General features: G+C 51.2%; 1 protein-coding gene across 1 annotated transcript in view; it reads left to right on the top strand.

The window, feature by feature from the left end:
• Positions 1-2,374: 2,374 nt before the first annotated feature.
• LOC116657307 overlaps positions 2,375-12,454 on the top strand; it is a 23,817-nt gene continuing 13,737 nt past the window's right edge. Inside the window, exons 1-3 of the mRNA XM_032459429.1 lie at positions 2,375-2,485; positions 2,747-2,825; positions 3,720-4,232. Of these exons, the coding sequence (XP_032315320.1) occupies positions 2,375-2,485; positions 2,747-2,825; positions 3,720-4,232 (703 nt within the window). The remainder of the gene's footprint in view (positions 2,486-2,746; positions 2,826-3,719; positions 4,233-12,454) is intronic.

Genomic DNA, 12,454 nt, shown 5'->3' with positions numbered 1-12,454 from the left:
CCCCTCCCTGCTGCCAGATTGTGGTTGGGGTATCCTACGGTGCATGTGTGTGTGTGTGTGTGTGTGTGTGTGTGTGTGTGTGTGTTTGTGTCAGGTGGGGAGGGTGCGAGTAGGGCCTGGGAGGTTCTGGGAGAAAATAATGAGCTCCTTGTGAGAAGAGGGCCTGGCTTTCCCCCCAACTCCCCAAGACATGACCTTTCTCCTGCTTTAGACCAGAGTCCCCAAGGGCCTTAACCAGGAAGACAACCAGCAGTGAGATAGCCAGCCAGCCTCCCTGGGGCTGGGGTCCCCATCCCACCTGGCCAGAATCTTGGGTCAGTGGCCTGGGATCTTCAGCCACCGTGCTGACGTGCTGAGGCCCGAGTCCTCACCCAGCTATGCCCTGCCAGAGCAGGGAGGGCTCTGAAGGACACAGACAGCTCTTCCTCTGTCAGGACAGTGGGGCCATTTATCAGGGAGATAAGCAGTAGCCAGAGGACAGAGTTGGCGGAAGGAGCTGTCTGGAGGAGATAACTTAGGGTCATTTGGAGGGCACAGAAGGCCCCATGTCCCCCTGCCTTGGCCGCCCAGGCCCCGCCCCTATGCCTGCTGGCCAGGACATCTGGCTGTCTTATTTGTGGAAAAACCTGATGCCCTCCGGGATGACGAGCTGGGCTTCTGTTGAGCGTGGAGTGTGTTTCCTCTTCATATTTGGTGCCATGGCCAGGCCCCATGAGTCTGCCTCACCCATTCACAGATGGGGAAACTGAGGCCCAGGGAATGGGCTTTGGGCTGCTCTTGTCAGAGGGAGCAAGCTCGGGGTCCTGACCCTGCCTTCAGCCTCCTGCACAGGGTGGGAAGGGAAACCGACATGGCGCTGCATCACTGGGCACTTACTCTGTTCAGGTGCCTGTCTGCATGGCCTGTGTCCTGTCCTTTCTACCCTGGGGACCAGGCATTGCCTTGGCCTCATTTTCCTGAGAAAGGCAATGCCCAGAGCGCTGAGGGCACCAGCCCAGTGCTGAACCGCTGGGAAGTGGCTCAATTAGGGTCTGAACACAGGGCTCTCAGAGCACTGTCTACCCAGAGGGGTTTTGGGTGCCCGGCAGAGGCCACCTCTGGGATCCCTCTGCGAGCTAAAAGCTGACACCCCCAAACTGTTAGAAACCCCTAGGCTGACCTCACCTCCCTACCTTGGCTCAATAAATATTTGAAGAAATTAAGAAGTCAAAAACGAACAAACACATGAGCATAAATCATGACATTTCCCCTTTATGAGCCCCTGGAGGTGGTCAGGCCTTCTCTCGGGGCTGTGCACACTGGTCTTGCTATCTCCCTGCCTGGGCCACGTCTAGCCACCACCTGCTGGGTCCTCAGGGTGGTCCCATCTGAAGAGATGGTGCCCACCTTAGGAGCCGAGAGAAGAACCCAGGCCTTGGGCTACAGAGACAGGAAGGAGGAGGAGGAGGCAGAGGGAACAAGGAGACCCCTCTCCTGGGCTGGAAGATGGACTCATCACGGCCCCACCGGGGGCACTCTTGGAACCCTGCAACCCTTGCCATTGGGATCATGAAGGGTTGGTGTGTTCAGGGTGTGGCAGGGACCAGGCCTGGTTGTGGGGATGAACCCTGGATCTCCTTTCTCTGTCCTGGTGTCCAGGGCAGTGGATTTGACCCAGAACTAGCCAGAGGCTTTTCTGGGAAGTATTTGCTACATGAAATGTAGGAGGGGGCACCCTGGGAGCCTTGAATTCATCAGGCAGGCATGGGAGCCTGGGTGGCTTTTGAGAGCCTTTTTACTCGTGACCATCTTCAGGGGTTCTGGGTACTCTTCAGCCTGGGCCATGCTGGGCAGGGAGGGGTGTCTGAGTTGTGCAGGGAAGGGGCCCTGGACATGGGGAAGGAGCCAGTGAACGTGGCAGTCATGCAGAAAGGAGCCGCCAGGGGCTGTTGGGGAGGGGAGGGGACAGACATGCACAGCCGTGTCAGCCCCACCACCACATTCCCCTATAAGCCCCGTACCCTGGAGGGGCCCTTCCTTGGATTTGGCTAGAGGCATTGGCACCTGAGGTGTGGAAAGCTTTTTATCCTAGGACACTGATTGGGTCACCTCATGGCAAGCCAAGGGAAGATACAGACAGACCTCCAATCCTCAGGAGATAAGCACGGGGCTGCCTCTGAACTTGTTCTGTAGGTGGAAGCTGCTGGGTTAATCATGGAGGCCAGCCAGGAGGAGGGCCCCAGTATTGGCTGTTTCTCTGCTTGCTGCGGGGTGGGGCAAGGAATTCATTCATACTCTGAGACTTCTCTGGGAGCCTGGCCAGCTCCGATGTGCAGGCTGGAGAGAAGTTGTTGGTCCTCCTAGGCAGAGACTCGGCAGGGAGGCAAGGGCGACAATGATGTCCCAGGGACAGCCTAGCGCTGAAGAAGTCTCCATCCCTGGCCTCCTGGAGTCTGCCTGCTTCTTCCTGAGCTGTGTTAGCGCCTGTCTTGTGCCTACCAGGCTAGTGAGTAGTGAGGATCAGGGTCTCCTGGGAGCCCTGACAGCAGGATTTGGGGGCTTAGGAGAGGCATCTGCTCAGAACAGACCAGGGACCTCAGTTCCTGTTCTGTCTCCCTTCCTAGCAGGGTGGGAGGTTATCTGGACCAGTCCCACTCTGGGATCTCAACAAGCTGGTCCAGCACCTGCCCCGCTTGATCTGCCTCCTTCCTGTTCCTCTAGCCTGGACAGACCCCATGCCCTTTAACCCCCTCATTCCTGCCCCTAGCCTGTAGCTGCAACAGGCTGCCCCCTCAAGACAGCATCTGCTCACATCCCCCACTCCCATCACTCCTTCCTGAGAACAGGTTGTGTCTCAGCCTTTCTGAGCCTCAGTTTCTTCTTCTGTAAGATGGGGAAAATGACGCCTATCTCTTGGGCTTTTTGTGAAGATCCAGTGAGATTGAGCATACAGAATGCTTGCTACAGGGTCTGTAGAGAGCAAAGCCACACTAAATGGGGTGTTCTCATTACCACGCCCGGCCCTGCACTGCCCATCTAAACCTCTGGGGTACCTGTCTGACAGTCCTTATTTTCCCAATGAGGAATGTGGGGCTTTGCAGGGCTAGTTAGCAATGTGCCCAAAGTCACACAGCTGCAGGTGGCAGAGGTGTCCTGCACCTGCAGGAATAACTCCGCTATGATGACCTGTTAACCGCACACAGAGAGGGTATCTGTGGCCCTCAGCAGAAGGCAGCTTGTTTCTCACAGGATTATCTCTTTTTTTTTTCTTTTTTATTGAAGTATAGTTGATTTACAATGTTGTGTTAGTTTCTGGTGTAAAGCAGAGTAATTCAGTTATACATGTATGTTCTTTTCCATTATGATTTATTATAGGATATTGAATATAGTTCCCTGTGCTATACAGTAGGACCATATTTTTTTACCTATTTTATATATAGTAGTTTGTATCTGCTAATCCCAAACTCCTGATTTCTCCCTCCCCCACCCTTTTTCCCCTTTGGTAACCATAAGTTTGTTTCTGTTTTCTAAATAAGTGTATTTGTGTCATATTTTAGATTCTACATATAAGTGATATAATATGGTATTTATCTTTGTCTTTCTGACTTCATTTAGTGTGATAATCTCTGGGTCCATTTATGTTGCTGCAAATGGCGTTATTTCATTTTTTTTAAGGCTGAGTATTATTCCACTGTACATATTGCACGGGGTTTTCTGTGCTGCATCTCAGGACATGTGAGCCGCTGGACACCGAGCGCATCCACGTGGCTCTGTGGAGCCCCCCAGAGTGGGCTCTGAGCGCAGGCGGGTGAGCTGGGCTCTGCAGGAGCCTCCGTCCCCACAACACCTCTCTCCCAGGTGGGACAGGAGCGGGTGGCCACAGCTGAATTCACTCCGGGTCTCTCCGGGCGGGTGGAGCCGACGCTTCAGCGGCACGAGCAGCGTGGAGAGGCGGGCCCAGCCTGGCCTGGAGCCGGGTAGCTGGCTAGGCGCCGGGCGGTGGATTCTGCTGCTCCGCTTTGGCGTTCCGGGCACATCCCAGGGCTGCAGCAGAGGCGACAGGGAGAAGCCAGGGCCTAGGCTGTGTGGCTGGGAGAGGCCTGAGCAGATCCTACCCAGCACCAGCTGCAGCACCAACCGGACGGCCTCAGGGACCCCTGCCTGGCCTGGCCCTGCTCGCGCCTCCGAGGGCTCCCTCCGGACCGCCTGCAGGATCACAGCTCAGCTTCCTGGCTCAGCGCCTTATCCTCCCGGTAAGTCTCTGTTCCGTGGTCCAAATGACGGGGTGAAAAACCGCATCTCATGAGGCTGAAATAAGGGGGTGTGTGCCTGGGACACAGCCCGCCTCCTTGGAGTTTCCGCTTCCCTCACTCAGCTGGCCTGTGAGCTCCTGGGAGGCAGGCAGCCTTTCGCATGAGGCCTGCGGGGCGGGTGGATTAGTTACCTCTTCACTGTGTTGTGATCGTGGCCCAGCAGCTTGTGTTTCTGTCTCTTGGACGCACACGGGACACCCAGGCCAAGTTCCACTTGCCTCCTGTTGGTAAAACAAAGGTTTGCAGGCTGCAGGGCCTGGAGCCAGGGGAGGGACAAATGACCCCCTAGGCCTGTGCAGCCCTGACCTTCCACAGGCCTAGACAGGTGTGTTCAGATGTTGCAGGCTAATGCTGCGTTGAGGTTATGACCCATTAGATGGGTCCCTGTGGGCTGTGCTGTCAGGATGCCCACTAGCCTGTCCTGGAGAAGGACCTCAGCCTCATACCTTCCCAGAGGTGCTTGGAATTTAGCAGGGGGTGGGGGAACCAGCAATGTGCAGAGGAGAGCCTGTCCCCGCCCCAGCCCTAATCGAGATCCACAGGGAGGGTAGAGGCCTCTCATGGTTGCAGGAGAGAGAAACCTCACATCCCGGGACCTGCAGGAGTCCTTTGGACAGACCACCAAGTGAGGGTCCTTGGCTTGTCGCAGGAAGGAATTCAAGAGCGAGCCAGAGAAAAGCAAAGGTGGGTTTATTTAGAGGGATACACACTCCATAGGCAGAAGGCGGACCATCTCAGAAAGTGGGAGCGGCCTGGGGCATGGGGGTCATAGGTCTTTAGGGGCTAAATAATTTCATATGCTAACAAATGGGAGGAATGTTCTTGCTATTTTGGTGAAACAAGGGGGGTTTTCCAGGCATTGGGTGACTGCTCATTTTTTTGGTCTTTCATGGTCCATCTTGGAAGAGTCTTGGTGTAAGGAGGAGTCATTTTGAGTGTCATAATGAAGGTATAATGAGCTTAAAGTCAATGCCCAGACTATTCTAAAAGCCACCTTGATTTCAGCTGGTTCTGGACAGACTTTATCGCATCCCAACAGTGGTGCCCCTTCTTCGTTTATCTAACCTTTGTGTCCATCCCCTTTCCCTCCTGCCTCATTCCTGCTTCAGAAATTTTACTCTCATTATTTTATGGGAAGCAGAGGGGTGACTGTCTTCTGTAGCTGCTTCAGGGCTGAGTAGGGGCATGGACCCGGCCTATCAGGGAGTAAAAAAATCTTTGGATGCCTGGTGTAGGGTCCCAGGGGCAGGATGTCTTCTGTTTTAAATCAGAGGGCGGAATGGGCTGGAATCCTCGTGTAGCCTTCACTTTGACATGGAACTGTTGTAACCTGGAAGATGTGAACTTTACCAAGAGGTTAAAGAGGCAGGGTCCAAAGAGGAGGAGAAGGAGCATGATCATTCCTGGGCCCAGGAGGGGCAGGAACCAAGTAAGGCTAGGGATGGTGCTCTGATTGGTGGACCAGATGGCATTAGGGTCTGCCCCCTGGTTGTAGTGGTGTAACCATGATGCCTGTTCATAAATCTTTTTGATGTCCATCTGGATCTGGCCCGAATTGTTGACATAGAATACGGCAGGTTTTGTTTCTGACCTCACAAACGCCACCTTGCTTGGCCAGCAATTAATCCAAGGCCAATCTATTGTCTATGATCGCATTGGCCAGTGAGTTTAAAGAAGTTAGATGTCTGTTTCGGGCTTTTCCAGTGGTCAGGGCTAGTGTCTCCAAAGTGCTGATTAGATTTCTAGGGTTACCACCTAGTAGGCAAAGCCTCCCCATGGAGCTGCCCATCCCCCTGCCAGTCCTATTCCTGCCAGTGTTAATCTGATGGCCCTCCTGGGACAATATTTAGTGTTATTATGACTGTGAATGGGCTCAAATGTCCTAATGTACAGGCTCCCTCGTGCCACACATTACTGATATAAGGCTAAGCACTTACATAGGGGCCACATTTGCCCAGGGGTGCCCTTGTCTTTGGGCCCTCATTGTGGGGAGTGCCACATGTCCAGACATATCCTGAAGGTGCAATAAGAGATCTGGGAGAAGAGCAGTTCATCAAGGAAGCAGCTGCTTGCAAGCTCAGAAGGGACAAGTTAGAACATAATGTGGGGAAAAGGGCCCTTTAATATTTGCAAAATAGTTAAGTTGGGGAATATTCCATGCCCTCTGCTTAGATGAGATGGTGTAGTATGAAGGTTTTACTTACCACTTCCATAGAGCCCGACCACTTGTAGCCCAATTTTTAGTCCATTCCATCCCTATCCCCTAGGCACCTTGGGTCTGGGCTTCATTATAAGCACACCTTTTGGAGGCATTTGTGGGAATGTATTTTGGGTCTGGGTTCAAAAACATTGTGGCAATATTACCACCCAGGGGCCAGGGATCATTCCAAAGAGGTTTACCACAGCCAAGAGAACCATTAGAGGTATAGTGGCGTCAGAAGCATGACTGGTTTTCTGGATAACAGAAGTAGCCATGATTAATGCAAAAATTTTAAGTCACCTTGTTTAAAAGAGTTAAATGCAGGCAAGGAATGAGGCCTGACGGGGGTATTACCCATGGCACTAGTATCGGTGATGGGGGGGTGGAGGTGGGCTTCCGTGTGTTTGATTGATAAGCTCTGGTCATGTGTACCTATGTGTACCTGTAATGATTGCTATAAGTCAGGGGTTTTATGACAGACACAACAATTAACTAGGTTTTCTCCCCGGGCGACTCTTAGATACGTGTACTACAGCATTATTGCCCATTCCCCCTGAGCCGCCACCACCGTCAGAAGTCCTACTGGGACTATCATGGCTTTTGACATCATATTACTGTACTTTTTCTTTTCAGACCCAGCAGGGACAAAGAAGATGTTTATCAAGGGGAGGGGGTTCTGAAAAGCAGCAGAGTAAGGGCATGATAGAAACACAAGAAGTAGGAGGCCAACCCACCACGGCCACGTGAAGTCAGTTATCTGTTCTCATGAACAGGTATCTGAGGTCTTCCACTGGCTCCCAGGAGTGGGTCGCCTCTGGTTCCTGTTGGGACTTACAAGATACAGGTTTTATTCTAGACAGACGTACCCAACCAGTAACTCCCTTGACAGCAGTTGGGGTACTCAATAACACTTCATAAGGTCCTTTCCATTTTGGTGGTAGCTGGTCTTCAGGGGACCCTTCCTTCCAAGTTTTAGTAGGACAGAGTCTCCTGACTGGATGGAGAAGACCTTTTCTTTTGTGAGGTGGGGAGCACTTTGTTTCCATATTCTTGGAGGGCCCTTTGAACTTGGCTCAAGCTAACAGTGGGAGACCAGTTGGTGGGTTTCTTCATCAAACACGAGGTCTGAAGTCAAGGGCCACCTATCAGTCATTTCAAATAAAGTTTTAAAATTCCCTTGGGGACCATCCTGTTCTGCAGAAGGGCTACAGGGGGCAGGGGTGGAGACCCAGGTTTTTGAAGTCTCTTGGCACAGCTTACCAAGCGTTCTTTGTAGAACATGATTGGCTTTTTCTACCTTGCCTGAGGATGAGGGCCTCCAGAAAGAGCAGAGGCGGTAGTTAATACCCAGAGCCTGGGTCACCTCGGCAGTGAAGGAAGGTCCATTATCATTCTGTAGGCTTTTTGGTAACCCAAATCTCGGAATTTTCTCTTTAAGCAGAAATTTGGACACTTGTGTTACCTTTTCAGTCCTAGTAGGGGAAGCTTCTATCCATCCTGTAAAGGTGTCTGTGAACACCAATAGGTTTTTCCATCCCCTGTGTGGTGGCATCTGGGTCAAGTCCATCTGCCAGTCTTCCCCGGGATAGGTTCCTCGATGTTGAATGGGCTGACTTAGGGGTGGGGTTATGGGATGGCTTCTTGGGTCATTGTGGGCACAAAGTTTGCAAGCCCTGGTGACATTCTTATCAGTTTGGGACAGTCCTCACCCAGGAACACCTGGGTGACCAGTTTGAATAGGGAGTCTCACCCTAAGTGGGAGGATTCGTGGAGGTGCTTAATTATTTTCCATTGCTCGGCCCCTAGAATAAGAAGCTTGTTATCTCTCGTCAGCCACCCTGAGAGTTCTCTGTCCAGTCCCCAGTGTTTAGCCCACTGGGTTTCTTCAAGCATATAGGATGGCGGCGTTGGGAAGGGGAGACTGTCGGGTTTGAGAGCTGCAGCTGGTGGGACGGCTGTTCTTGGGCTGCAGGCTGCCCAGCCTTGTGGACTAGGGCGTTTCCCCTTATGAGAGAAATGTTGCCCCTTCGGTGACCCCTGCAATGAATGACTGACTGCAAACTCCTTTGGAAGCTGGACTGCTTCTACTTCTAGAATTTCCGCCTGGTTGTTTTATAGGGGACCCTGTGGCCGTTAGTTGTCCCCTGTGTTTCCCCTTGGCAGCAGGGCACAGAGCACTGAGAATCCATACTTAAGATCAGGATATATATATTGGTTCTAATGCCTTTCCTGGCTGCAGTGCTCTGGTCAAGATGATCAACTCGGCTTTTGGGGCAGAAGTGTGAAGAGTGCAGAGCTCCAGACTCAACAATTGTCTGCAGGCTGCCTGTGGCCAAGCCAGTCTGTCTCCCCGGTCTGTGCATGAAACTGCTTCCATCAGTAAACCGCTCTGCATCGGGATCGGTCAGGGGCTCATCCTTGAGGTCAGGCCTCCTGGAGTGAACATGCTCAGAAGTCTCCACGTGGGAGTGAACAAGGGACCCGTGGGGTGGGGGTCCGGCATTAGAGTAGCTGGGTTCAGGGCTTGGCAAACTTTCCGAGTTACTCCTGGAGTGTCAAGTAGGAGCGCTTGGTATTTTAGCGATCATCCACCCATCAGCCATTGGTGTCCTTTTGCCTCTAGGACTCCTTGTACCTGGTAAGGAGTTAGGACTTGCAATGACTGTCCCAGGGTGAACTTACTGGCCTCTTCTACTGGCAAAGCAGTGGCAGCCACTGCCCTAAGACATCCTGGCCATCCAGGGACCACCTGATCAAGGTGTTTTGAGATAAAAGCTATTGGTCTAGGCAGGGGCCTGAGTTTTTGAGTGAGGACACCCAAAGCTATCCCTTGCTTCTCAGCTATATAAAGGGTAAAGGGTTTTTCTAAGTTCAGGAGACAATGCAAGGGGGGGGGTGTCCCTAATTTTTGTTTTAGAGCTAGGAACGCCTGTTGGCAATTTTCAGCCCAGTTAAGGGGTTCGTGGTCATGTCCTTTTAGGGCCTCGTAGAAGGGGATCTGGATCCAGGGATCCAGATTACACAAAATCCTGCCATCCCCAGAAAGGCCCTCAGTTGCCTCTTAGTCTGGGGGTTTAAGGGTTAAAGTGGCTTCCTTTTGGTCCTGGACTAGAGTCCTTGTCCCAGGGGTGAGCACATATCCCAGATACTTAATGTGTTGGGTGAAAATCTGGGCTCTGTGAGGAGAAACTTGATATCCTCGTTCCCCTAGGAAGTTGAGGACCTGAACGGTGTTTTTATCTGAGTCTTCCCTGAGACTGGAAGTTAGGAGATTGCCCACATACTGTAGGAGAGACCCATTAACTGAATGTAATTCTCTTAATTCCTTTGCTAATGCATTACCAGACAGGTGGTGGCTATCCCTGAAGCCTTGGGGCAGCACAGTCCAGGTTAGCCGGGGAGTGTTAGTGTGTCTGGATCTGTCCACTCAAAGGCAAAGAGATATTGAGAATCTGGGTGCAGGGGAATGCAGAAGAAGGAATCCTTCGGGTCCAGCACAGTACGCCAGTTTGCATTTTCCAGAACTTGGGTCAGTATGGCGTATGGATTAGGGATTATTGGATGAACTGGGACCACTTCCTCATTAACTACCCTGAGGCCTTAAACAAATCTGTACTCTCCACTTTGCTTTTCTATGGGCAGAATGGGGGTATTATGCAGCTCAGGGTCGTAACAGCCCATATTTTAAGAACTTGGTTATTAAAAGCTGGATACCTCGCTGGGCCTCAGGCCCAAGGGAGACTGTTTTTTCCACGGGTAATCAGCATTGGGTTTCAATGAAATCTGAACTGGGAGCACATTAGTAGCTCTGCCAGGAATCTCAGTGTCCCAGACAGAAGGGTTTATTTGAGAAACAATCTGGTGGGGGAGGGAGACCCCGTCTGATTTGGGACTGAGCAGGCTCCCGTGGTTAAGAGCAGTTGTTTCTCCTGGTGGTGCCTTTTCTGAAGGGATCTGCAAATTGAACTATTATCTGTTGTCTGGAATTTAGTGAGCAAATCCCTTCTCAACAAGGGGACGGGGCACTCAGGCATGAGCAGGAACTGGTATGTGAGGGTAACTTCCTAGTAAGCAGCTGAAGGGGAGGGGGTGGTGATCATTTGGCCTCGGACCGTCCATCCATCCTCCTTACTGTGCAGAATTTGGAGGACAGCAGTCCAGGGAAATCAGCACAGAGTAGGTGGCCCCCACATCTAGTAAGAAAATAACTTTCCTACTGCCACATCAAGGGTTACCTGGGACACCTCTGGGGAAATCACCAGTTGTCCTTCAGGAAACAGGGAGGGCCCCAGAACCCATCATTCTTTGGTCGTCTCAGCCATTATCGGTTTGGGACCCCCAAGCCCCCTTAGGACCAGGGTGGTAGTGGGCAGTCCCGCTCCCAGTGGCCTTCTCCTTTGCATATCGGGTAGGGTTCGGGTAGACTCTTCCATACAGGAGGGTCATTCGTCCTTCCAGTGACCCTCTTGGCTGCAATTTCAAACAGGTCCCTTCAGGGGGAGGATATAGCTCAGTGGTAGAGAGCATGCTTAGCATACATGAGGTCCTGGGTTCAGTCCCCAGTACCTCTCTCTATATATAAAAATCATAATTACCTCCCCCCTAAAAAACAAAACAAACAAATAAATAAAACCAGGTCCCTGATCCAGATTTTCTAGATCCTGCCCGCCACCTCCTCACCCCATGGACTTTCTGAAGGGAGATGACCCTGAGATGGTTCAGGGGCTAAGCTGCCACCAATGATTCTGCCTTTTGTTGTTGACCTTCAATCCTTCTTGCTTCCTCAACCCTATCTCTATTGTCAGATACTCCAAAGACCAAGTCCATGAACTGAGTCATGGGGGTTTGGGGTCCCATAGCTGCCTTCTGTAATTTCCTCCTAATGTCTGGGGCAGATTGAGTGATAAAATGGGTATTTACTAGGACTTGCCCTTTGGAGGGTGTCGCAATTGCTTTTGATATACTTTCTAAAGGCCTTCACCAAGGGGCCCTGGAAGAGGGCTGGATTCTCATCTTTTCCCTGTGTTACTTCTCTGACTTTGTTATAATTAAAAGGCTTAACAACACAGCCTTTCATCCCTTCTCTGAGGCAAGTTATAATGTGGTTCCTGGGTTCAAGCCCTGTACCTCCCTATTGGTAGTCCCAGTGTGGGTCTTGGTCGAGGATTGCGTCCCTTCCAGTAAGATAGACTATACGTCCTTGACATTGTTGTGTGCCCAGGCTGCACCAAGGATCCAGCTTTTCTCTTCAAAAAATGCAGCATGTAGGAAGGGGGACCACATGTAAGTTCATAGGACATTGTCGGCTTAGTGAATTCCTCTATGAGTTGTCGGAAAAACATCCAAATTTCTCTTTGCAGGTAGCTAGGTCAGCCATAGGAAGAGGCACAAGGACTCTGATTGTTCCTCTGTCAACAGCTGGTACTTCCCTAAGGGACAGAGTTTGGTATTGGGAGGCTGGTACACTGCATGTAGTATTGGCAGGACTCCCCCCCAGTAAAGGATACAGGACAGCACTGGAGGAATAAGATGGTGGGATTTTCCAGCAGCCCAGGAAGGGCACTAAGGGGGATGGTCCGGAAAGCTGTCCACCCTCAGAATTTGGGGCGGGGAATAGGAGCTACCGGTTGTAGACGTCTAGGAGGTAAACTCATCAGGGGACCATCTAAAACATGGGCTCCTGTAGCGGAAGAAGGCACTTTGAAGGGGTGTGAACCAGGCACACCCAGCAGGAGTCGTTTATTTATTTATTTATCCATTTATTTATTTATTATTACTGAAGTACAATTGATTTACAATGTGTTGATTTCTCATGTACAACAAAGTGATTCGGTTAAACATATATATTCGTTTTCATATTCTTTTCCATTATAGTTTATTACAGGCTGTTGAATATGGGTCTTTGTGCTATACAGTAGGACCTTGTTGTTTATCTATTATATATATTGTAGTTTTGTATCTG

The sequence above is a fragment of the Camelus ferus genome, chromosome 17, assembly GCF_009834535.1.
Source record: "Camelus ferus isolate YT-003-E chromosome 17, BCGSAC_Cfer_1.0, whole genome shotgun sequence".
Lineage (NCBI taxonomy): Eukaryota > Metazoa > Chordata > Mammalia > Artiodactyla > Camelidae > Camelus > Camelus ferus.
The sequence above is the reverse complement of the archived record's forward strand: the minus strand, read 5'-3'. Positions and strand labels throughout refer to the sequence as shown.